At 49.3% G+C, this 25,986-nt stretch overlaps 1 protein-coding gene across 3 annotated transcripts; it reads left to right on the top strand.

The window, feature by feature from the left end:
- The first annotated feature begins 13,167 nt into the window (after positions 1–13,167).
- Positions 13,168–25,837, top strand: ADISSP (adipose secreted signaling protein). 3 transcript variants are annotated; one of them, XM_049869348.1, is made up of 7 exons: positions 16,103–17,522; positions 19,049–19,257; positions 19,700–19,816; positions 21,182–21,324; positions 23,750–23,888; positions 24,723–24,845; positions 25,107–25,837. In XM_049869348.1, the coding sequence occupies exons 3-7, from the start codon at positions 19,798–19,800 to the stop codon at positions 25,205–25,207; spliced, it is 525 nt and encodes a 174-aa protein (XP_049725305.1). In that variant the 5' UTR covers positions 16,103–17,522; positions 19,049–19,257; positions 19,700–19,797; the 3' UTR covers positions 25,208–25,837. The 3 variants fall into 3 exon arrangements, with proteins under 3 accessions (XP_049725303.1, XP_049725305.1, XP_049725304.1); XM_049869346.1 differs by lacking the exons at positions 16,103–17,522; positions 19,049–19,257 and adding an exon at positions 13,168–13,392 and having other exon boundaries at positions 25,107–25,816; XM_049869347.1 differs by lacking the exon at positions 16,103–17,522 and having other exon boundaries at positions 17,957–19,257.
- Positions 25,838–25,986: the final 149 nt, after the last annotated feature.

The raw sequence follows: 25,986 nt of genomic DNA, 5'->3' as shown, positions 1-25,986 counted from the left end.
CTAGTACCGGGCTATTTTGATTACTGTGTCTGTTTAGAATGTTTTAAAATCAGGAAGTGTGAGTTCTCCTGTTTGTTCTTCTCTTTCAGCACTGTTTTAGCTATTTGGGTCCTCTTGCCTTTCCATATAAAGTTGTGGATTAGTTTCCTATTTCTGTAAAGAAGGTTGTTGGAATTTTGATCAGGGTTGCATTGAATCTATAAACTGCTTTGGGTAGTATTGACATCTTAACAATATTAAGTCTTCCAGTCCATGACCATGGAATATCTTTCCATTTATTTAAGTCTTCCTTAATCTCTTTCAGCAGTGTTTATAGTTGTCATTATTTAAGTCCTTCATGTCCCTGGTTAGGCTTATTCCTACATATTTTATTCTCTTAGATGCTATTGTAAATGGAATTGTTTCCCTAATTTCCCTTTCAGATTTCTCATTGCTGGTGTATAGAAACCCAACCTTGCACCCTGCAACCTTGCTAAATTCCTCTATTTGCTCTAGAAGTTTTCTTGTGGACAATTTGGGATTTTCTATGTATGGGATCATATCATTCACAAAAAGAGATAATTTTACTTCTTCTTTTCAAATCTGGATATCTTTTATTTCTTTTTCTTGTCTTATTGCTCTGGCTATGACTTCTGATACAATATTGAATAGAAGGGGTGAGAACGGGTACTCTTGTCTTGTTCCCCATTTCAAGGGGAAAGCTCCGCTTTTCTCCATTAAGTGTAATGTTGGCTGTTGGTTTTTAATATATGCCCTTAATCATATTGAGGAGTTTACCTTCTCTTCCGATCTTCTTGAGGGCTTTCACCAAAAAGTGTGTTGGATTTTAGCAAATGCTTTTTCTGCATTCATAGAGATGATCATGTGGTTCTTTTCCTTTGATTTGGTGTATTACGTTTATTGATTTTCTAATGTTGAACCATCCCTGCATTCCTGGAATAAATTCCACTTGGTCATGGTGTATGACTCTTTTAATATGCTGTTAGATTCTGTGTGCTAGTGTTTTGTTGAGGATTTTCGCATCTATACTCATAAGAGATATTGGCCTGTAGTTTTCTTTTTCTGTGGCGTCTTTGATTTGGGCATCAGGGTCATGCTTGCTTCATAGAACGAATTAGGGAGTATTTCTTCCTTCTCTATCTTTTGGAAGAGTTTAAATAGTACTAGTGTCAATTCTTCACTATCTATTTGGTAGAATTCCCCAGTGAAGCCACCTGGTCCTGGACTTTTTTTTTGTTGAGAGGTTTTTGATCACCGATTCCATCTCTTCATTTGTTCTTGGTCTGGTAAGACTATTTCCTCTTGAGTCAGTTTGGGTAGGTTGTGTGCTTCTGGGAATTTGTTCATTTCATCTAGGTTATTGAGTTTGTTGCTATATGGTTGTTCATAATATTTTGTTATAATTCTCCTTATTTCTATCAGGTCAGTTGTAATGTCTCTTTCTTTATTTTGGTTATTTGCATCTTTTCTTTGTCAGTCTAGCTAAAGGTTTGTTAATTTTATTGATCTTTTCAAAGAACCAACTTCTGGTTTTATTGATTCTCTCTATTCTTTTTCTCTTTTCTATTTTATTCATTTCTGCTCTGATCTTTGTTATTTCTTTTCTCCTGTTAGGTTTAGGCTTAGTTTGCTCTTCTCTTTCTGGTTCCTGGAGTTGTCAAGTTAGACTGTTAATTTGAAATCTTCTTTTTTTATGTAGGCATTTATTTCTATAAGTTTCCCCCTGAGTACTGCCTTTGCAGCATTCCATAAGTTTTGGTACGTGGTGCTTTCATTTTCATTTGATTCTAAGAAATTTGTAATTTCTTCCTTGACTCTTTGGTAGTTTAATAGTGCATTATTTAATTCCGTATGTTTTTGTATTTTCACACTTTTTTTCTGTTACTGTTGTCTAGCTTCACTCTGTTGCGGTCAGAGAAAATGCTTTCTATGAGTTCAATCTTTTGAAATTAATCAGGACTCACTTCGTGATCTAAAATATGGTCTATTTGGTAGAATGATCCATGTGCACTGGAGTAGAATGTATATTGTGCTATTTTTGGGTGGAGTGTTCTATATATGTCTGCTAAGTCTAGTTGGTTTATAGTGTCACTCATGTCCTCTGTTTCCCTGTTGATCTTTTTTCTAGATGTTCTGTCCAATATTGAAAGTGGTGTATTGAAGTCTCCAACTATTATTGTAGTACTATTTCTCCCTTCATTTCTATCAGTGTTTTATATATTTAGGAGCCCTGATGCTGGATACCTATATATTTATGATTGTTAAATCTTCTTGATTAATTGACCCTTTCACATATAAGTTTTCGTAATGTTCTAGTTCTTGAAGAAAGTGGTGGGTTCACAGGTGTTCATAAGTGAGATACTCGTAGACAAATGGGATGACAGTGTCATGAACCAAGGATTATGTTTAGTCCAATTCTGTGCCCCTGAGTTCCTAAAATAATAAACAATAAAAATTGATGACTAATCCTGACCCTGATCTGATCCTCCTTTCTGCATTTAGCATGGTCTCAGGGCATCACTCGCTTCAGGCTTATCCTCTACCTATCCCAAACTAACCACTAGCCCGGCCAGCTCTGGCACCATTATTTCTCCATAGTCTCCAGGGTTCCTTTCTCCATAGTCTCCAGGGTTCCTTTCTCTGAACATTTCTTCCATGCAACCACACCTGTGGGCTCCTATGTGTGAAGCTAGTAGAGATGACTTGTGGAGGGGTCTGGGGACGAGGAGGTGGGGCAGAGCTTGGTTCTGCCTGGCAGGAGCACGGTGGGCCAGAATGTAGGTTCAGAGGCTGGGGTCACTCCCTCTAGAGTCTGCTGACCTCCTCCACCACAGAGGCTGGGCCAGATCCTGAAAGTTCTTCTTCCTTAAGCCCCCTATTCCTGGAAATCCAGGCATGACTGAGTCATTTTCAACCCATATTCCAAAACCCTACAAATCAAACTCCAAAAACAATGGAGAATTTCACTGAATGTTTCTTGGGAATATGAAGGTGGTTTACATCTCACATTATAACTCTATGATTCCTCTTTAGACATCTCTTTTGATCCCTGAACTTCCTTCTGACAGGTGCTGACATATTTCTTCCCTCCTGCTGTCTAATCCCCTCTCTCTTTCTGAGTCACACTAAATCTGATTTCCTCTGGTCCATTCATTCATTAATTCCTCAATTAAGAAAAAATTTTTTCTTGTACTTTAGATGAAGTTTTACAGAACAAACCAGTTTCTCATTAAACAGTCAGTACACACATTGTTCTATGACATTGGTTAACAACCCCATGAATTGTCAACATTCTCCCTTTTCAACCTTGGGTTAATTCCTCAAATGTTTATTGAGCATCTACTATATGCCAGGCACTGAACTAATGCCAGGAGCACAAAGATGAATGAAAAACATGATATCTATCTCCCCAGGTGTTCACAGTTCTAGTAGGGGAGACAGGCATATCAAAAAGTACTTAAAATTTGTGTTACTTAATATGTTTTCAATTGATAAAACATACACACAATTTAAAAAATAAAACACATATAAAAAGTGAAAGTCTCCTTGCCCTAGCCACACTTCTAATAGGTAACTTCTATTTTCAATTTTTCTGTATCCTTCCAGAGTGTCTTTATGTAAATAAAAGCAAATATGCGCATTTATTGTTATCCAACCTGCTTTTTTTTCTTAGATAAAGGGCAGCATCTGTACAGTCTGTTCTGCATCATCTTGATTTTTCACTCAGCAAGATCTATTATCGACCTTTATCAGTACATTGAAAACTTCCTGTTCTCTTTTTTTTTTATGCTGTATAAAATTCTATTGTCTATATCAAATTCATTTAGCAAAACCTCTATTTTGGGGCACTTCAGTTGTTTCCAACCTCTTATTAACAACAGTAATGCAACAATGAATAACCTCATACATTCATGATTTATTGTATCCAAGCACATCTCTATAATAAATTCCAGAATTGGGGTTGCTAGGTCAAAGTGTTCAATTGAAACATCTTGCTTGCTGAAAGTGAAAAGGACTTGAAGCACTTACTAATGAAGATCAAAGACCACAGCCTTCAGTATGGATTGCACCTCAACTTAAAACAAAAATCCTCACAAACGGACCAGTGAGCAACATCATGATAAATGGAGAAAAGATTGAAGTTGCCAAGAATTTCATTTTACTTGGATCCACAATCAACACCCATGGAAGCAGCAGTCAAGAAATCAAAAGACACATTGCATTGGGCAAATCTGCTGCAAAGGACCTCTTCAAAGTGTTGAAGAGCAAAGATGTCACCCTGAAGACTAAGGTGCGCCTGACCCAAGCCATGGTATTTTCAATCACATCATATGCATGTGAAACCTGGACAAAGAATAAGGAAGATCGAAGAAGAGTTGACGTCTTTGAATTGTGGTGTTGGCGAAGGATATTGAATATACCATGGACTGCCAAAAGAACGAACAAATCTGTCTTAGAAGTATAGCCAAAATGCTCCTTAGAGGCAAGTATGGCAAGACGGCATCTTACATACTTTGGACATGTTGTCAGGAGGGATCAATCCCTGGAGAAGGACATCATGCGTGGCAAAGTACAGGGTCAGTGGAAAAGAGGAAGACCCTCAACGAGTTGGATTGACACAGTGGCTGCAACAATGAGCTCAAACATAGCAACGATTGTGAGGATGGCTCAGGGCCGGGCAGTGTTTCGTTCTGTTGTGCATAGGATCGCTATAAGTCAGAACCGACTTGACGGCACCTAACAACAACAACAACAGGTCAAGGGGTATATGTATGCGTAATTAAATATATATATATATATATATATACACACACATATATGTTATAGATTGAATTGTATACTCCCCAAAATGTGTATCAACTTGACTAGGCCATGATTCCCAGTCCCGTGTGGTCATCCAGCATTTTGTAATCTAATGTGATTATCCTCTGATGTAAACCCTAACCTCTGTGATGTTAATGAGTCATGACTCAATCTACAGGATACGATTGTATGTTGAGTCAATCTCCTTTGAGATATGAAAGAGAGAGTCTAGCAGAGAGGAGAGGGGCCTCATACCATCCAGAAAGAAGCTCTGGTAGCAGAGCGTGTCCTTTGGGCCAGGGATCGCTGCACTGAGAAGTTCCTAGACCAGGGGAAGATTGATGACAAGTACCTTCCTCCAGAACTGACAGAGAGAGAAAGCCTTCTTCTGGAGCTGGCACCCTGAATTCAGACTTCTAGCCCCTGGACTGTGAGAGAATAAATATCTGTTTCTTAAAGCCATCCACTTGTGGTATTTCTGTTATTGCAGCACTAAATAACTAAGACAAAATTTTATTATGTTTTTGGTGAAAGTTTACTTAACAAATTTTGGTCCCATTTGACAATTTCTACACAAGTTTTTCAGTGACATTAGTTACCTCTTTCACAGTGTGTCAACATTAATTGTATTCTGGTTGTTCTATTTCCAGTGCTCTAGTTTCCCTGCCCCCTTATCTTCTCATCTTTGCTTTAGAGTGATTGTTGACCTTTTGGTCTCATGTGGATGGTTTTTTACTGAAGCACTGTACTCATGGGAAATATTCTTTATTTTGTGTGCCAATGTGTTAATTCACTAAAAGGTGACCTCAACGGATAGTTTTGTTTCAAGTTTTAAAGAGTATCTCGGGGTGATAGTCTCAGGGAGTCCTCTAGACTCAACTGGTCCAGTAAGTCTGAACTTTTTAAGAATTTGAGTTCTGTTCTGCATTTTTCTCCTATTCTATCAGGGTTCATCTATTGCGGCCCTGATCAGAATGGTTGGTAGTGGTAGCCAGGCACTATCTAGTTCTTCTGGTCTCAGGGTAGATGAGGCTGTGGCTTATGTAGGCTATTAGCCCTGTAGACTAGTTTCTTATCTGAGATTTTGGTTTCCTTCTTTCTCTTTTGCTCCCGATGAGTAGACACCAATACTTGTATCTTAGATGGCTTCTCACAAGCTTATAAGACCCCCGATGGTACTCATCTCACTAGGATGCAGAATATGAACTTTGGAACTATATTATGCCAGTTGACTGAGTTGTCGCATGAGACTACGTTCCTACCTAAGTTTTAAGATCCAGAAAAGCCATCTCATAAGGTGTTTGGTTGTATCTGAGAAGTATCTTTAACTGCGTCCTCTATGAATATACATGTGTGCACACTCTTATCTGTACTTACACGCACATATAGATATTTCTATCAGTACACACATAGGCACTCACCTGTACTTTCCTGTACACATATATGCCTACACACTTACATATGTGGCCATACACTTATGTTTTGGTTATTGTTGGTGTTGTTGCCAAATTATATATGTCATATTCTTTAGCATAAACATCGTTTTCTCTTGTGTGCCTCTTAGTGGCATCGTTTATTCTGGTCAAGCTGTGCTTATTACACCCACATTCTGTGCCACTTTTCCAAAAATAACAAGTATCTATTATCTAGAGAGTGATTTCACCTCCCCCCGCCATCCCTGGTAACCACCAATTAACATTGGTCTCTGTGTGTATATATATATATACACACACACACACATATATATTCTTGTCTTCTTTAAAAGTGGGGTTATACAATATTTGTCTTTATGTGGTTGATTTACTTCACTCAGTATTATGTGCTCCAGATCCATCCATGTTGTTTCGCGGACTCATCATTGTTCTTTACGGTTGTGTAGTTCCACTGTTCGTATGTACCATATTTTGCTTATCCATTCATCTGTTGAAGGGCACTTAGGCTGTTTCCATTTTTTTTTTCTATTGAGAATAATGCTGCAATGAACACAGATGTCCACATGTCTGTCTGTGTCTCCTTTATTAGGTCTCCAGGGTATATACCTAGGAATGGAATTGCTGGATCATAAGGTATTTATTTATTTATTTATTTTTTATTGTACTTTAGATGAACGTTTACAGAACTAGTTTCTCATTAAACAGTACACATATTGTTTTGTGTCATTGGTTAATAACCCCACAACATGTCAGCACTATCCCTTTTTGACCTTGGGTTCCCTATTACCAACTTCCCTGTCCCGGCCTGCCTTCTAGTCCTTGCCCCTGGGTGGTGTGTTCTTTTAGTCTTGCTTTGTTTTATGGGCCTGTCTAATCTTTGGCTGAAGGGTGTACCTCGGGGGTGACCTCATTATGAGCTAAAAGGGGGTCATACTCTCAGGGTTTCTCCAGTCTCTGTTTGGCCAGTAAGTCTGGTCTTTTTCTGTGAGTTAGAATTTTGCTCTACATCTTTCTCCAGCTCTGTCCAGGATCCTCTGTTGTGATCCCTGTTAGAGCAGTCAGCGGTGGTAGCTGGGCACCGTCTAGTTGTACTGGACTCAGTCTGGTGGAGGCAGTGGTAGATGTGGTCCCTTAGTCCTTTGGACTAATCTTTCCTCATACGGTATTTCTATTCCTAGTTTTTTTGAGGAAGCACCATTCTATTTTCTATAGTGGTTGTAGCATTTTACATTCCCACCTGCAGTGGATAAGTGTTCCAATCTTCCCACATCCTTGCCATATTTATTCTTTTTTTTTTAAATCAGTGCCATTTTAGCTGGGGTGAGATGGTACATGCATTTTAAATTTCGATAGATATTGTGAAATTGCCCTCCACAAGGGCGTGGCTCAGAGCAGAGGCTTAACACTGGTGGCTTCTTGCCCTGCTTCATTTGGTTTGCACAGTGCAGTGTTCTTTTTGTTGCTGTTTTCAGTTTAAGGTATCTTGAATTTATTGAGCTTAAGGTATCTTTGAGACTTACCCTTCATTTTCTATATGACTTCTCATTGCTCTTAGGATAAAGACCCAAATCCTTGACTTACAAGGCTGACTCCTCTCTGTATGTTCATTCTCATTTTGTCCCATACTCTCCTTTGTTCTCTGTGCTAAGTTATCATCTTCAGTTCTTTCCATCTTTCATGCTCTGTCTTTAGCACATGCTATGTTCTCTCCCTGGGCTTGCCTTCAGCACCCTCTTCACCTAGTTAACACTTTCTCTTTGTTCAGATCTCACTGCAGTCATCAGTGCTGGGGCATATTAATTAGAAGGAAAATTATTGAAGTATTGGAAGGAGAACATGCCGTGGGTTGGTTAGTAAAAATAGAGTATGTTAAGTCAGTGAATTCAGCTGCTGGAAAAAGTTAGACAAGTTGAGGGGGAAGAGACTGCTGGGTATTTATAATTTGGAGACCTGAAAAGTGAGATTTTTATGAGAAACTAATTTGTGTGGTAAACCTTCACCTAAAGCACAATAAAATAAAATATCATTGAGAAATAAAATTTACAGATCTTGGTGACCAATTTAAAAAAAAAGTGAGCTTTTTGTCAATAACAGAATTCTAGCAACTGGAACAGAGTGCCAGGTTAAGGTGGAACTAACCAGGTTGCACAGTGCAGGGTTCTTTTTTTTATGTCGGTTAGGATGTGAAGCAATTGAAACTCTCATAGTCTGCTGATGGGAGTATAAATTAGTACAACTATTTCACAAAACTGTTTGACAGTTTCTTATAAAAAAATTAAATATGCCTATGCTATTGTACCAGAGTTCAATCAGAGAAGAATAAGGATTTGTTACAGGGATTTAACTTCATGTAATTGTGGGAGCTGGTTGAACGTTCTCTGTATGGCTGTTGTTTTTGCATCTGATGCTGGAGCTTAAAGTCCACAATTGACAAGGGCGGATGGATATAAATTTGTGGGAAGAGAGGACAAGTTTGAATCCATGAGCATAAGCCAAACCTCTGGAGGACAAACTGGAACCCATGTTGGGTCTCACTGACTCCAACCTTGGTGGTGTAGGTGTCCTACAGGAGAAGCTGGAAGCCTTCATCATAGAGCTAAACACATATCTGGCTCAGGAATCAGGTGGAGTAGTTGAAGGCCCAGCTACTACCCCAAGTCAATGAGGTTAGCCAGCTCACCAGTAACAATATGCCTGGGCCACAAAGCTTCTGCCCCAACCTTCCAAGTGTAAAAAACAATATGCCACTGCTTTTCTTCTACTCTCCAAATCTCATTCAAGAATGTCTCTTGTGATCCGTCCTAAATAAAAAACATACATTAAAGGGAATTCTGGGAAATGTAGTTCACTCTACTCAAGATAAATGCACACACATTCACTTAAAGACACGTGCTAGAATGTACAATACAGTATATATTATTTTTGTGTTGGACTTCTTTTGCTTGATATTATATCTACAGAAGTCATCTATGTTGTTGTATGTATTCAGTAGATTGTTATTTGTTACTATTGTATAACATACCTGTCTTAGCCAGTGCTACTACGACAGAAATACCAGAAGTGAGTGGCTCAATGAAGAGAAATGTATTTTCTCACAGTTTAGGAGGCTAGAAGTCTGAATTTGGGACACTGACTCTAGGGAAAGGCTCTCTCTCTGTTGTCTCCGGGGCAATATCTCTTTCTGTTTCTGCAGCCCCTGCATTCCTTGGTTCCCTGGCAATTTCCATGTGACACCTACCTTCCCCTTCATTTGTGCTTACTTCTCTGTGCCTAATCTGCTCTATTCGTGTCTCAGAAATGGTTAGATTTCAGATACACCCTACACTGATAAGAAAACTCTATTCCCAAATGGGATTACAACCACAGGTATAGGGGTTAGGATTCCAAAATTTATTTTGGGGGGACACAATTCAATCCATAACAATACCTTTGTATGGATTAAAACAAACAAACAACCCCATTGCTGTCAAGTTGATTCTGACTCATAGCAACCTTATAGGACCAAATAGAACTGCCCCATAGGGTTTCTAAAGAGAGGCTAGCTGGTGGATTCGAACTGCCAACCTTTTGGTTAGAAGCCGTGCTCTTCACCACTGCACCACCAGGGTTCCAAGTATGAATAGAGCACAATTTATTTATTTTCTATTGTTGATGGATATTTGGGTAATTTCCAGTTTAGGGCTATTACAATAGCACTGCCATAAATACCTGTATACATGTGTCTTGCTGTATACTTAAGAGTGGAATTGCTGGGTCATAGGATTGGTATTTATCAGCTTTATTAGGCACTGCCAAACAGTTTTCCAAAGTGGTCATAGTTGTTTTTTATTATTAAAAGTAATAGAATCCAGAATACCATGCGTTTACAGCTGGGGAAGATGTCCTGTATGTGCTCAACTTACTCTCCTAACTCGGAGTGTTCCTAATTCCTTACCATACTGCCCCCATCTCAAGGAAGCCTGGCAGAGGCCTAGGGCTTCCCTCTAGTAAGGCCCTTTGCACAGGAAGTCCCAGGGCCTCAGCATCACGTTGATGTTGACACACCCTCTTCTGGGTACACAGGCCCATTGGGCAGCAGTGGGGCAACCATGTACATTAGACCCTGCACAAAGAGGTCATTTCCTTCCTTTTCTTTCTTCCTCTGGAGACTTTCCAGAACTATCCGTACCCACTGTGGCTCTGGGGACTTCCCTGGGAGCCTGTAGTATCCCCAGGCATGGGGAACTCAGTATTGCAGGTCCTTCCAGTTGGCCAGTGAACCAGACTGCCCACCACTTAGCAGTATGAAGAGTACTTGGAAGGGAGAATACCACGGCTGTTTTTGTGGGGTGTGCCTCCCACACGAAGCTGTGAGTGCTTTCAACTCCACAGAGCCTAGTACAGTTGCTTGCTTACCATATACACACAGTAAATATTTGTTACAAGGAATTGCCAGTAAGGAAATAGCCCCAGGCTGCTAGTCTGTGTGTTTTCCACAGCCCACACCAAAGATGGTTGTGAGGAGAAAGACTTCATAAAAAAAAAAAAAAAAAGGTAGGCGTTAACCTGGATTTGAAGGAAGGGTGTTTTGTGTATGAAAGGAGAGTGGGAAGGGCATTCCAGGTGGGAGGGTAGTAAAAGGAGGAGGGCAGGATCACAAAGTGAAATGCCTGCACAGACCTGGAAGGAAAAACAAAGGTGAGGAAACAGGGAGTGGTAGAGACTATACAGTAAATTGGGGGCCCATAGGGTCACTGTGAGTCTGAATTGACTCCATGGCAGTGGGCTTTTTTTTTTTTTTTTAAGGTGGTACAAACTGTTAAGAACTGGGTTATTAGCTTAAAGGCTGGCCGTTCAAACCACCCAGAGGTACCTTGGAAGAAAGGCCTGGTGATGTTTCTGAAAGGTCACAGTCATTGAAAATTCTCTGGAGCACAGTTCTACTCCGATACACACGGAGTTGCCATGAGTTGGATTAGACACGGCGGGTAATCAGTTTTGTTATATAATAAATTGGAGTGGCCCTACCACTCAGGGCCAGAGTTTGGTGCAAGGGCAGAAAGTGAACCTGTGTTGCTAAATCTGGTATTTCCAAAGAAGCCTAGAAATCTGGAATCCAAAAAAAAAAAAAAGCTCCAGGTAGGCTTAACAAAATCTGCAGGCTACTTTGGGCCCACTGTCTACCAACTTTAGGACTTGAGGAAAAGAATAAAAACCCTTTGCCATTGAGTCAATTCTGACTCATAGCGACCCTACAGGACAAAGTAGAACTGCCCCATAGTTTCCAACGAGCTCCTGGTGGATTCGAACTGCTGACCTTTTGGTTGGCAGCTGTAGCTCTTAATCACTACACCACCACGGTTTCTGAAGAAAAGAATAGAGATGGGAATACAGTTGGGGAGCACAGCAGGGCCCATGCGACAGGGGTGTAAGAGGGCAAAAGCCTCTGGCAGGAGTAGGTCACTTGGGATCAGGCCGTGGAAAGCTCCCAGTGTCGGCGGCGCTGGATGCCCACATCTCAAACGCCAGAGTGCGCACGATTTACCCAAGGTGCTGCTAAAAAGTTTGCGAAGCTCTGCTAGCTAGAGACAGTCGGGGGACTGTTTGGAGCCGGGGAGGGTGGCGGTGGAAACAATAGCTCAGGAAGATTAATTTGCCAACTGCATGCAGGCCGGAGATTGGGATATAGATTAGGGGCCGCAGCGAGCCAGAGATCCAGAGGGTGGAAGCCTTGAGGGCTCTCCAAAGGCCGCAATCCCGGCCCTACTGAAAGGAAGCGGGGCCCCCAGCCGCCCAAGCCATCTCCCCCCTAGTCACGTTGGAAGGGGAGCCCCAAGCTTTGCGCAGCTCCCCGCGGGCACTTGGGAACCTGTCTACCGCAGGCGGAACCGGAGGGCGGGGTGGAGGGGTGGGCTCACGGATGGGCAGGTGGGGCTGCTGTTGGGACCCCTGAAGATCCGAGAACCACGCCTCTCGTTCCCTCGCGCGGTGGAGGCGCCCACATCCCACCCCACGGCGCCGAGCTAGGCGCATCTCGCTGCCATGGCGACTGCCTCCATGGAGATTGAGAGCAGAGGCTGAGGTCCCCGGGGGCGCCTGCACAGTCTCTTCCAACCCCCACCCCCACGTGCTTTCTTTGTTCTGAAGCTTATTCCGGGCCGGGCGGGGCTCCGAGGACTTGTGTCAGGTCCAAGCAGGAGCGCCTCCTCCGAGGCAGGTGTATGGGGTGGAGGAGGAAGAGGCCGAGGGTCACAGGGGGAAGAATGGAGGGTTCCTCAGGGCCTGGAGGAAACCCTGGTGGTGTAGTGGTTAAGTGCTACGACTGCTAAACAAAGGGTTGGCAGTTGGAATCCACCAGGTGCTCTTTGGAAACTCTAGGGGCAGTTCTACTCTGTCCAATATGATCGCTATGAGTCGGAATCGACTCGACGGCGCCGGGTTTTGGTTTTTCAGGGCCTTTTGGGACAGGACCTAGTGATGCCCGTATCAGTTGCCGAGGAGGGCGTGGGAGCCTAGGGAGAAAGGTGACCTGCCTCTGAACCTAGCATTTCGGCCCAAGCTTTGTCCGACTGCCGCCCGAGGGTACAGGGTCCACGGAGGGCACCTCCCAGGTGGAGGCCAAGGCAGGAGGTGCAAGCTGCACCGCCGGAGGTGGGGCGGGGGCGGGGCCTACCAGGAGGCTCCTCCCACCTCCCTTTCCTTCTGCCCCTCCGGGCACCAGGCCTGGTCAGGACGGCCCGGCTGTCTTCATCGCGAGAACTCGCCGGGCCTTGGTTGGCTCGGACTCGCAAAGCGCAGTCGCGGCGCCTCCGGCACGTGACTCTGGCGGCATATCGCCTGTTGGCGGTTCTCTGGCGCCTGCTCATTGGTCGGCAGAGGCTCTCGCCCAGCCCCTCGGACCGACCAATGGGCGTAGGCGGAGGCGTGCCGGTGAGGCGGGCGGCGCGGCGCGGGCTGTCTGCTAGTGCTCTGCGCTGGGCCCCCGCCGCTGCCGCCGCTGTTGCCGCCGCCGCTGCTGCCGCCGCCGCTGCTGCCACCGTCGCTGCGGCTGTAGTCCTGGCCCAGCCCAGCCCCGGGGTGTGCCCCGCTTGGCGAGACTGACCTTCCTCTGCCGCCTGCCGGTTCCGCCTCGCTCGCCTAGATCCCCTCCCGGTCCCGGCCCCGTCCTAGGCAGAAGGTACTGGGGACCCCGTCGGCTGTCGGGGAGGGACTGGGGCGGGGGGCTCCATTGGGGGGGCCGGGCTCTGGAGAGCTTCCCGGGCCCCTGAGGTGGGGAGATGACAGAACCCGGAGACGTGGGTGACCGTTAGTTGGTGGGGCAAGGGTGTTCTCCGCGGGGCGCTGTTGGGGGCAGGGGTGTCACAGTGAGGGCAGGGGCGTAATGGGGTCAGCCCCGACACCCCCCCGCCACTGCCACCGCCTCTTTGTGTGACCTTGGACGAGTAGTAACTCTGAGCCTCCGCGGTCTCGGCACCCCTGGGAAGGGGAGCGGTGATATCGGGGGACGGGAGCTCCCAAGACTCCTGCGTCAGCCGAGGTGAAGGTGGGAAGCGCCCCAGGTTATCTCTGAGGGACAGAACCTCTGCCTCGCAGGGGTATAATGAGAGGACGTCCAGCGATTCTGTCTGCGAGAAGATGATAATGGGGCTGAATGGGAGCGCCACACCCACCAGGATGGCGGCGGGAGAGGCGAGGATACAGGGTCCTACGTCCGGGGCTCCTGGTGCCACTGCCGGCTCCTGGTGCCACTGCCGGCTCCCTGTGTCATGCACCAGAAGGGATTCGAACCTGTGTTGCGGTTAGTTGAGCAGGGGTTCTGCTGGACGGAGAAGATAGGCTTTAGGTTCCTTTCCTCTTGAATCTTGGCACTGGGGAATCAGGAAGGGTGTTTCTCTGCCCCAGGGGCTGAGGAAGGTCAGAGGCAGCTGTTTCCCCCTTCCCCTGACCCCTGGCCTGGCCTCTACTTGGGTCCCCAGGACCACAGGCCCAGGGAGGGGCCTGGGAGGGGCAGGCAGTCTGGAGGCTAGGGGAACCTAAGCACCCTCTAGCTGGGGGTGTGTTTATGAGGAGATGGAAGGATGCTGTACAGAGGATGGCAGCGCTTCTTGGGGAGACAGGAGGGTGTGGGATGGGGAGATCCTTTCCCCAGTTCAACATCCCCCCCCCCGCACCCCACCTTTTGTGAGAGAGAGAACACCCATACTTAGCTTTGCACCCTTGGCTTATCTGGAGGAAAGGGAAAATGAGGTCGCATCAAGACTGAGTTTATGTGAAGCCTTCACAACTACACCTGACCTCCAGCCTTGCCTTTCCAGGCCTTGTTCTAGGTATACAGGGACCCTGTTGTGTGCCCAGTCCTGTATCAGATCCTGGGAGTCAGGAGGTCACTGTGACCCTGTCTCAAGTCCTCCATGGGCAGCGATCCCTTTATAGGCCTGAGATTTAATGGGAGGCTGGATGGGGCTTCTGCTGGACTGAGTGTTTGAGGTTGGGAGGGGAAGGGAGAGGTGAGAAGGGTGGGAGGTTATAGAGTTCCTGGCCCAAAGTCCTTGGAACAGGCTGAGAATGGAGATTGAGGAATAAATGAGGAGCAAGGCCTTGAGAGGTTGGGGGCATAGCCCGACCACACAATGGTGGGGAGAACAATCTGGGTTGCCCCACGATGCCTTGGATTTGAGAGCTGTCTCTGGGGCAGGTGGTGTGGGGAGTACAGCTATAGGGGTGAGCGGCGGCTTCCTGAGCTCTGCTTTGCTGTGGATAGACTGTTGTTGCTTTAGCCCTTCCTCCAGTCCGCAGCCTTGGGCCCAGCACTGGACACCTGCAGTAGCAACTAGCGCCCTCCAGGGCTGGAGTCTAGGGTGCTGAGAACTCTGGGTTCCTGTGTGACCGTCCATCTGTCTGCCCACTTGCGGTGCCTGTGAGCCTGTTCCTCAGGCCAGACGCTCCCCTGGGCCTGGCTGAGTGCTGCCTGGGCCGAGTAGCCTGGAACTAGCCTTTATTTCTAAAGCTCTCTGTCCCCCAGAGGGGAGTTCTCCCCATTTTCCCTGAGAGCAACTGAGAGCAACAGAAGCCCTTAAGGTCCTTGTCCCAACTTTCCAGCCCTTCCTATCTATGACTGTTTAGGGTCCTACCCTTGACCTGTTGATAGCCCATCAAAGGCAGGGGCAGTTGTCATTTTTTTTATTTTTTGAGGGGGGCACCATGTTCCTCCCTGGTGGCATTTCCTAGGATGCACATTCTCCACATCTTCCTTGTGATCAGGACAGAGGGTGGAGACCCAGTCCGGATGGCACCTGGATCCTCTGGTTGGGAGGAACAGGGGCTCCAAGCAGCCTTCTCTCTGGCCCTGCTGGGGGCCTGGTTGCCAGGAGTAGGGAGGGCAGGAGGAGAGAAGGAGGAGGGAGGTCTTTTCAATCCTTGGGCTGTTTTCTGAGAAGGCTGAAGTCCCTGGAGCCTACCCTGAGGGCCCTTCCTGGCTGTTGCGGGAAGAGCCTGAAGCACCTCTGCCAGTGCCTTCCTGAAGTTGTTGTTGCTTCAGAAACCAGCCTTTGGGGTTTGCTTTCACAGAGGTGGGGGGACACGCTGGGGGAACGTGTCGTTACAGAGCTTCAGGCAGCAGCTCTACTTGCCGCACCCTGTGGGTTAGTGTTCACTGAGCCCTGTGAGGGAGAGGCTGCCGCTTATTCCTGTGTTACAGATGAGGAAACCAAGGTCAGAGAATTGAAGTTATTTGCCCCCAGTCACGTGGCCAGCAAGGGCCAGAGCCTGAATTTGAACCAGGACTGCTGGGCTCTGGAGCCCACGCTCCTGATCATCTCCCTATTGCCTGGGGGTGGGACGGGTGGGAGGTGGGAAGGACTGTGCCACTTGGGGCAAGCTGAGGATTGGGCTGACACAGGAGGAGGCTGGAGGTAGGGCCAGCCTTGGGCTCGCTTGGGGCCTAGTAGTTCCCTGGACAAGACCGTAGCAGGGAGAGGCCCACCCCCTCTATTCCAGCTTATAACGAGGAATTGTGTGTGGACAAGGGGCCAGTGATTGGCAAGGCCCTTTGCTGTGGAAGGAGGTTGGTCCTCTAGCCTTCTGGAGTCCCTGGGTGGCACAAGTGGTTAAGTCCTCGACTACTAACTGAAAGGTTGGCAGTTCAAACCTGCCAGAGATGCCTCGGAAGAAAGACCTGGTGATCTGCTTCTGAAAGGTCACAGCCATGAAAATCTCATGGAGCACAGTTCTACCTCTCAGGGCACACATGGGGTCTCCATGAGTCAGAATCGACTAGAAGGCAGCTGGTTTGGTATTTTTGCTTTTAAGCCCCTGAAGTCAGCTGCCTCCCCCTGTCTTCTCACTATGAGAGTTACAGGCAGTTCCTGAGTGCTTGCTCTGCACTGAACACTGGGTGCTCTGCATGAGGTGCGGGTCCTGCCCTTAGTGGGCTCTCAGTCTCTGTAGCAAGGCCAGAGGGATGCCCAGTGGGGGACCATACTGTGAGGTAGGGGAGGGGGAGCGATACTGAAGACAGTGTGAAGAATGCCCTCAAGGGCAGGGGTTGGCTGAGAGAGTGGGGTCTCATCTGACCATGCCACATCTGCCTGCAGGCTAGACCAAGGCTGCTCCCCTTATTTGACCTTTCATTCAACACATTTTCTTGGATACAGCGTTTTACTAGACATGGCTGCTCCCTGACAGGCACGTACTGGGTCTGGGGCACACAGGGTTTGGCAAAAACACAGCCTCTACTCTTGTAAGCTGGAGAAATGATCTCAGAAGTGAGGAGGTGGGTCCTTTAAAGAGTCAGGCTTATCCTGGGTTGAGGGGGCTTCCCTAGAAAAGTGATGTTGGGGTTGAGACCTGGGTGAGAGGTGGGATTGTTACTGGCAGAGTGGATGGCCTGATGGCCTGGGTGAAGGCAGCCAGGGCTTGAATTTTGGTCTCTAAGAGCAGTAGGGTTGAGGGGAAAGACAGAGAGGGGCCCAGCATGCACAGGGTGAGTGTTTTGTAAAACGAAATGCAGGGAGCATTTGTTCACCAGCTGCTGGCTAAGAGTTTTGCCCAGAAAGCATCCTGGGTGATAGGGGGATCTTGTGAACACTGGGTTGTGTCTCCCCCTGGCTGGAGAGGTGTGGCTGGAATGCCCTCTCTGCAAGGACTTGGAACCCCTGTGCTTGGCCGTTCGTTCGTCACATGCTAAGTCCACAGCTTCAGCAGGTGGCTGGAGAGGTGGGGTGAGAGTTGTGGCTACTCTCCAAGGGCCAGGCTTCCTGGGGACAAGCTCAGCATTCCATGGCTGTCCTTCTGTGACTGACCCCGGAGGTGAGTGGGGGCGCAGATCCCTTGCTTGCACCCTGGACTGAGGCCTGGGAGCTAGCTCCTAAGGGGAGGGTGCTGGCCTGCGGCTGCCCTGGATGCTCCTGCCTTGCCCATCCTTGTCCCCCCTTAGGCCTCTTCCTGCTAAGGGGCTCCTGCTACCGAAGCCCTTCACCCTGTCCACAAGGCAGAATTCAGGCCTAGTGGGTGACTCTGCCACTAGGAAGTGGGGAGGGAGGTGAGGCCACGCATCTCCGAATACTTCAGTCTGTATCTCTGAAAGATAAGGATTTATTTCCGTACATATTACAATTCTATTTTCTCAACTAACAAAATCAACTCTTATTTCCTAATATTATCCAATATTCAGTCTCATTCCCATTTCTGGATTATCCTTCATATGTGTTTTTTTTTTTTTATAGGTAGTTTGTTAGAACCTCTCTCTTCCATTTATTCTTCTTGCAATTGATGTGGAAAAAACAGGTCAGCTGTCCTGTAAGATAGTCTGCCTTCTTGGTCTTGTTAATCTAGAACTGGGTTTGGCAAACTTTTCCTGTGAAGGGCCAGGTAGTGAATATTTTAGGCTTCGTAGGCTATATGGTCTTCTGTTGCAACTACTCAAAGTGGTTTTGCTTTAGCACAGAAGCAGCCACAGACAATATGTGAACAAATGAATGCGACTGTTTGCCAATAAAACTTTAATAAAAAGAAACAACAGGGGGAAGACCTGCAGACCAAAGTTTGCCAGTCACCTTTCTAGAACAAACCTCTCCTCCCTCTTATTTTTCGTCTGGCAATTTGAAAAAAAAAAAAAAAAATCAGGTCAGTTGTCCTGTAGAATATTCTGCCTTCTGGGTTTGTCTCGTTGCTTTCTCGTGGAGTCATTTAATTTGTTCCACTAGCCTGTATATTTCTGGTAAACAGGACGTTCGAGCTGGAGGCTTGGTTAGACTGAGGTTAAACATTTTGGGCCTGAGTCCATTGTCAGTGATGCTGTGACTCCACGCTGTACCACAGCAGGAGGCATCAGCGTGTCAGGTTGTCTCACTGCGAGGGAAGCTGAGGTTGATCATCGCCTTACTGGGTGATGTCACATCCCTCCATTGTAAGCTTGTCGATCCCCTGAGGAACCTCAGATCATCTGTGAGAATCAACTCAGCTGTCAACCGTTCACCTCTGTGGTTTAGCATTCCCAGTCTCCAGCATTTGTTTCTTTAGGGATTATAGAATGACTTTGCATTCGGTCATTCCTTTGTTATTTAGTAGTGAGAATTCTGTAAAGAAGGACTTTCTGTCGATCACCCAGGACGGTTTGGTTACAGGAAAGGCCAAGAGGCATGCGGAATCATTTCTCTTTAATTGTCCATTTTCAGAGCTGAGAGAGCATTGCTGCCGTCAGTGGTGACAAATGAGGCCTTGGGTTTGTCTGTTTTGCTTTCTCTCTTCTTTTTTTATAACCATTGTGAATACTCTGATTTTATGTATTCCGTCTGTTTCCATCATTTGCACTTGTTATTCTCTTTGATGCTCAGATGGTCCCAACTCAGCCCATCGGAGCCCAGGCTGCTCACACAGACCTCCCGGGGCCCTTTCCACTGCCCCTGCGCTGAGACGTCTGTTGGCCTGTGCGGCCCTGATTGCCAGGAGGGAAAGGCTCCAAGAACACAGTGGATCTTGTGCATTCCCCCATTTGTGCCCCCCACCAACCATCCTGACTCTGACCTGGACCCAGCAGCACTAGGTGTGTGACCTGAATGACATGACCTCTGGCTGTAGGACTGTACAGCCTGTGTGTCTGGGCTGGACCAGCCCTTGGGGTCATCAGTGCCAGAAATGGCTCTTGGAAAGTGTCAATGAAGTCCCCACCTTTGCAGGTTGCCTGCCCTGCCAGTCTCAGGCAGGCTAGGGCACCGGAGTCCTGTCCTGGCCCTTTAGCACCCAAGAAGCTGCCGCTCAGCACCCGTTGGCAGGTTCTGGTCTATAGGGCATCAGGCACGGCTGAGGGCTCTTGGTAAATTCTGGGGCTCTGTTGGAGGAGTAGGGGGAGGGGCAGAGGCCCTCTGCACTAGAGGGTGTGAGCAGCAGGGGCTTGGGTCTTTCCTAAGGGAAGACCCTCTGCTCTCCCCCAGCTGCGGGCCCATGGGTGGTCCTGACCCCTGCCCTCCCCTACCCTCATTTTTCAGGCTTCTGCTGGTGTCCCTGGAGCATGGGGGGCTGCTGAGTTTGAGTGGCGGTGTCCGGCAGGAGCTGCGTGTCTTGCCTCGTAGCAGGAAGGGTGTCCATGGCTGCAGCCAACAAGGGTGAGTGTCCTCCTGGCCTGACAAGAGCTTACATGAGGGCTTTCAGCAGGGCTGGTGGGAGGGGACATTGTTGCATATGGGGCCTGTGTTGGCTGTGTGTGTGTGTGTGTGTGTGTGTGTGTGTGTGTGTGTGTCTGAAATGTGCCAGTGTTTTGTGCCAGGGCCCACCTGGGGCTGACCCAAGCCCTAGCAGGGAACCCTGGGGACCCCTGCTGGCTCCTTGGTGCACTGGCCTATTGAGGCATGTATCCTCGTGCCCCAGTGTTCCAGCTTCTCTATCCCACTGTGGGGGTGGGGGCAAAGGGTGCCTATGGTAAGCACTGAGGCTGATGGAAGGCAGTTTGGATTTTGTTCACGAATCCAGAGAGCTAAAGAAGGGGTTTAGGCAGAGGAGACTTGGTAAAATTTGAGTGTCAGGCCTGTGGAGCTCAGCAGATCGTGGAACTGCCAGGCTGGCCCCCCTGGAGCCAGAGTGTCCCTCCTGGGTCTAAGAACCTAGGCCAGGGTTGGCCCAGGCCCTCCCACCAAAGACTCTGGGCAGGGCTCTTGGGAAGTCTGGGGCTGAGAGGCCACTCTGGCCCAGTCCCCATCCAGCTCAGGCCCTCAGCCCTGGACTCCACCCATTCCCCACCCCCTTCCTGGCCTTGGAGAAGCTGACCTAGCTCAGGGGCAGCCAAGGGCCTTGATAGGGAAGGGTATCTCTGGGAGGGTCTTCCCTGGGAGAGGGGTCTGGGAGGTTCCCTTGGGTCCTTCCTTCTTACCTGCTAGTGAACAGCCATGTGATGGAGTGACAGTTGTGATCTCCTAGGTGGGTGAGTATGTGTTTTGACCCCTTTGTTTCTCTCACTCTCAGGCAGATCCCATAGAGCCTGGTACTGCCTCTACCCTTGTCCCTGAGGTTGGGGTCATCAGGAGAGGCAGACAAGGGCCTCATGCACTGACAGAGCTGGGAGAGAAAGTCCTAGCACTGGGTAGCTTGGCACTGTGAGAGAGAGCAGTGGGCTGGGGATCCAGAGGCCTGGGGCCAAGTCCTGCATGCCTGGGGTTTGGCAAGAATCTAGGGAACTGTCCCTTCCAGTCTCTGGCTTTAGCTTCATCCTTTCTAAGTGAGGGGTCATATTAACCAATCCTTCCTTCCACCCCCTCTCGGTGGGCATTTTTCCTGGGAGGACTGGGCAGATAGGTAGGGGGCCTCAAGCCTCATGATCCCCAGAGCCCAGTAGCGAGGTGGCCTAGCCCTAAGAGGAGCCCAGCCAATGGGTGCTGGGTGATATCAAGGGCAGTCAGGAGTTGGTGGTAAGGGAGAGTAGTTTCCAGGAGGCAGGTGAAGCCAGCAACCCCTGGAGCCCTCTCTCACGCTCCTAGGCAACAAGCCCAGGGTCCGGAGTATCCGCTTTGCGGCAGGCCATGATGCAGAAGGCTCCCACAGCCACGTCCACTTTGATGAGAAGCTGCACGATTCGGTGGTCATGGTCACCCAGGAGAGCGACAGCAGCTTTCTTGTCAAGGTACGTGCACACCTCCCCCATCGTTAGCCCTACACCCTCCATCCCCTCCCAGATCGACCTGGTTCCCCTGGGCCTGTCTGTCCCATTTCCTCTAGGCTGGGTTCATAGGCACATCTTTGCTCCTTCCTGGGCCTGGTTCCCTATCTGCAGAATGGGTGGTGGTGAGATTTCAGTGAGATGAGAGCATTTAGGATGTTACATCAATTGAGGCGAGCAGAGTTGTTGTCTCAGCACCATCTGGGCAGCAGCCATGGAAGGTGGGCATCCAGGCTGTGGTGCCACAGGCCTGGGTTCAGGTCCAGGCCTGCCACCCTGACACAGTGACCGTGGGCAGATTGTCTGTTTGCTCTTCTGTAAAGTGGAGTTGGTTTGAGGATGAAATGGAAGAAATATGTGTGTGAGGTGTGTCACTGTTGACAGTTATGGTGATAAAAACGTGTGACTTTATTTACCCTCTTTGCCAAGCCTCTGGCTGATGTGGGCTCTTTGCAGTAGTATTTACCACCCCTGAGTTTTCTGCCTGGTGGAGCAATCACTTCTAGTGGCCACACCTCACACATCTTCCAGTGTGGCTCCTCTAACTTCTGGGACACTGTTGAATCCCACATCCACTTGGAAGGGGCAGAAGGGAGTCTCTGGATGGGAGGAATTGGGGGTTTGGGGGTTAAATGGGGAGTGAGCCATCAGGTTGGTCAGTAAACCACAGGCCCAGAGTTGAGCGGCGTGCTGGGGTGGGGGTGGTGGTGGTGGGAACCTGTCCATCAAGACGGCCCTGAGGAAGGAGGAGTTTGCTGTCCTGCTCGGAAGGGAGCCCCGGGTTGTACCCATTTCTGTCCAACTCTAAAATCCTTGCTCTTTCTCCTACAGCTGACTACTTCCCCAAGGGAATAAATGGAATGAACCAAAAACTTTTAAAAATAGCTTTCTCCCTGATTGCAAAATCCATTCATGTCCATTAGAGAAAATTTGGAACGCACGGAAAAATACAAAGAAATTTTAAAAAATACCCACAACCCTGCTATCTAGAAATAACCATGGCTGTTATTTTGATGTGTCATTCCAGCTTTTTTCAATGCCTATGTGGAACTATACCTGCTTTAAAAAGCCAAAATCCCAGGCTCATGGTGTCTACGCTGTGTTGGGCTTGCTTCTGTTGTGAACCATCTCCCGTCTGTGTCAGTGAATAATTTTCCATGAGATTTTACAACTGCCTGGCATTCCGTTGTATGTGTCGTCATTGATTTAGCTTGTCCCCTACTCCTGGGTGTTAACAGTTTCTATTTTTCCCTGTTATAAACAGGGTAGGGATGAGTGTTTGCACATCTCTGAGTATTTCCCCAGGAAAATTATGCAAATGATGTAGCTGGGTTACAGGGTAGACACAGCTGGCAGGTACAAGCAGGAAGCCCTCTTGAGAGGTGTGCCCTCTACCAGCAGAGTGTGAGGGGGGCCACAGGGACTGAGATTTATCATGCCATGACCTCGGCCTGGTCCCTTGGAAGGGTGAATGCTCCAGTAAGCCAGTCCTAGCCCCTAAGCTGTGAACAGGACAGGAGCTTGTGCGCACACGGGAGCCAAGAGGGCAGCACGTGCACCCTGTGCCTTGTGGACTGGCTCTCTGCTCAGCCTTCCCACTCAGCAGCCACCCTGGCTTGTAACCCTTCATGTGACTGGAGTTTCCAAGGATGGCATCTGTCCCAGAGGGCATTGGTTGCCAAGCACTGTGTATGAGCAACAATTGCTTGGGCTGTGAGTAGGGGCCGTTGGGCACAGTGAGGCTTTGAGTGGGTGGGGAGGCATCTGTGTTCAGGTGCCAGCAGGGTAGGCAGGTCGATGGCTGGTGCCAGGCCCATGGGCCAGCTCTGGACTGATAACAGCTGGTCTAGCGTTTTTTCTTAATTCCATCTCGTCCCTCATCCCATGCTGTCTGAATTGCCTGGTGTCTCCACGTGAGTGGTTGGAGACCAGCGTCCCTGACCTTGGGCTGTTCACTCTGGCAGGCACTGGTGTGCATGTGCCGGGGTGGGGGGGCAGGTGAATGGCTTGTGTCATGGGACATCGGGCAAAGGCTGTTGCCTTGCTGTGTGCCATGACAGGCGAGATTGGCCAAGAGGTCTATGGAGGACTCCACCCTGTCATGCGGTGTGGCCTCTAGCCAGCTAGTTTTTTGTCTATAAAATGAGCCGCTGAGGAGCTGTGAGAAGTGGGTGCTGAGGAGTGTGCTCGCTGAGCTGTGGGGATGAGGCCCTTAGGGCTATCGGGCTGGGGGTGTGGGCCAGCTGGGGTGATGGAGGGAGTAGCACCCCTGGGATCTCTAGGAAAGCAGGTGTTCAGGCCCACAAAGATCATAGGTGGCATGACCTGGATGGGCCCTGGGGGAAGCAGCGAGTGAAAGTGCCTCCCTCCCTTTTCCCTCCTGCTGCAGGTTGGCTTCCTGAAGATCCTCCACAGGTATGAGATTACCTTTACCCTGCCTCCGGTGCTCGGGCTGAGCAAGGATGTCCGTGAGGCACCTGTCCCCAGCCTGCACCTCAAGCTCCTCAGCATCATGCCCATCCCAGAAGGTGTGACTCCCTGGGCTGCTAGAGTCCTGCCTTCTCCAGCAGGGCCAGGTGGGAGTGGGAGCGAGAACATGGGGCACCTTCCCCCCATCTAAGGCAGAAGGACAGCTCAACAGTGGACACGGTGCCTCTTTGTGGCCTTGCAGTGTGGCATCTTGGCAGGTCCCATGCCCAGGCCTAACTTACTCCCTGGACAGAAGTCCCAGGCTCACACTGTAGGCCCGCCTCTGTCCATCCTGTGCTGTCTACCTCAATGGGATGATGGGAGCACGGAGGAGCTGGCATTGCCTCCAGCCTGCCCTCCTGCCTTGCCCCTAAAGAAACACATGCTGGAGCCTTGGAGACTTTGGGTGGCTAACCACTAACGCCTGCCAGCCCTGGGCCTTGGCTTGGAACTGCTTCCTCCTGCTCTGCTGCCCTTGGTTCCTTGACCACCCCCGCCCCAAGCCTGCAGTCTGGCAGCTTCCGTTTCACACCCCCACCCCGTTCTCATGACTGTGCCCTTGTCCTTCAGTAGATTGAACAAGACTCCTTAGGCCTTTGCCTCTGCCACCTGAACCACCTGCCCAGGAGCCCTGCCTTCCTTTGGTGGTGCGGGGGGTCCTTCTGGAAGCCTGAGTTTGGTCAGCTTCACCCTTAGAGCTACATGGAACCCACTGAGGAATGGGAAGTTCCCCAGGACTGTGGGGGTAGGGTGTCCTCTGGGTTCCCAAGGGACCATCCTTACTGCTTTAGAGGAGGTTAGGGCATGTCTTGGTGATAGGTGGGGGCCAGTGAGTGCTGGTGGCAGGGGCCAGGGGCTGGGAAGTGCTGATCACCGCCCCCACCCCTGGGCAGGTTATAGCGTCAAGTGTGAGTACTCAGCGCACAAGGAGGGCGTCCTCAAGGAGGAGATGCTCCTAGCCTGCGAGGGCGGCACTGGTGCCTGTGTGCGCGTGACAGTGCAGGCGCGCGTCATGGGTGAGAGTGGGCGCCTGGCGGACCCATGGGGTGTAGGTCTGGCTACAGGAGGGAGGGGCAAGCTTGGTGAGAGAGGCTTCCTCCCTTCCCCAGAGGAGCCCGGTTCAAAAAATGAATCCTTACCCAGGCCTGGAGTTCCAAACCTCTTTGGTGGTTCCCCCTAACCAAGCCCTGAGGAAAGGGGTGGGGACCCCGCAGCGGGCTGTGAGGGTGGGGCCAGGGCCCAGCATAGTGACCAATCTTCCCTCTTGGGCCGTGCAGACCGGCACCACGGCACACCCCTGCTGCTGGACGGTGTCAAGTGCGTGGGCGCCGAGCTGGAATACGACTCGGAGCACAGCGATTGGCACGGCTTCGACTGAGGCCCTTGCACCCGCCTGCCACGAGGCCCCTCAGCCTTAAACCTCACCTCGTCTCCCCGCCCTGCTGCGTGATGGTGTGGCTTCCTCGCCTCTGCCCAGGGCGGCGTGGGGGCAGTGTCCAGGGGCCTCCAAGCCGAGGTTTCGCCCACACCTCTCACCTTTGCCTTCATTCGTGCCACCGCCCTGCCTCTCCCGTGGCCTGCTCTCCCACTTCTTCCTCTCCGTGTGCCTCAGTCTCCTGCTGGAAGTAGTGGATTGAGCCCCCAAGGAGGCTATCTGAGGAGGGGAGGGAGAAGGCCAGGGGTGGGTTCTACCTCCCCCCACCCCGAGCCATAGGGGCTCCAGCCCCGGCTGGGGAGAGGAGGGAGCTGGCTCTGGGATGCTGTTGCCCCATTACTGCTGCTGCTGCCTGGCTTTAGCCGACTCTCCCACCCCTCTCTTCCCTACTGCTGTCCACGGCGAGTGGGAGGGTGGTGCAGTCCCCAAGCCCTAACCCCCAGGTCTGTGTTACTTTGTTTTTAAATGACCGGTTGGGATAAAACCCTAAAGAAATAAAATTTACAATGGATACCAGAGGCCAGCTGACCTTTTGTTTTCCAGGATCCTGAGAGTGCTCAACCCTTCACAGATGGGACAAGGAACAGAACTGGGCAAACTCATTCTCTGAGGTGACTAGGGCACTGTATGGTATGACAGCACCTACCTCCAAAGGCGGTATGCACAGGTGGTGGCTGTCAGGTCTGGGAACAGTTGCCAGTTGTTAGGTGCTCTTGAGTTGA

This window comes from Elephas maximus, chromosome 25 (assembly GCF_024166365.1).
Source record: "Elephas maximus indicus isolate mEleMax1 chromosome 25, mEleMax1 primary haplotype, whole genome shotgun sequence".
NCBI classification, from domain to species: domain Eukaryota; kingdom Metazoa; phylum Chordata; class Mammalia; order Proboscidea; family Elephantidae; genus Elephas; species Elephas maximus.
The sequence above is the reverse complement of the archived record's forward strand: the minus strand, read 5'-3'. Positions and strand labels throughout refer to the sequence as shown.

Bases quoted from the DNA above. Each gene is read 5' to 3' on its own strand.
- ADISSP (XM_049869348.1), top strand. The intron at 21,325-23,749 runs GTACGTGCACAC...CTCCTGCTGCAG, and splicing joins ACAGCAGCTTTCTTGTCAAG to GTTGGCTTCCTGAAGATCCT. The intron at 23,889-24,722 runs GTGTGACTCCCT...ACCCCTGGGCAG, and splicing joins CATCATGCCCATCCCAGAAG to GTTATAGCGTCAAGTGTGAG.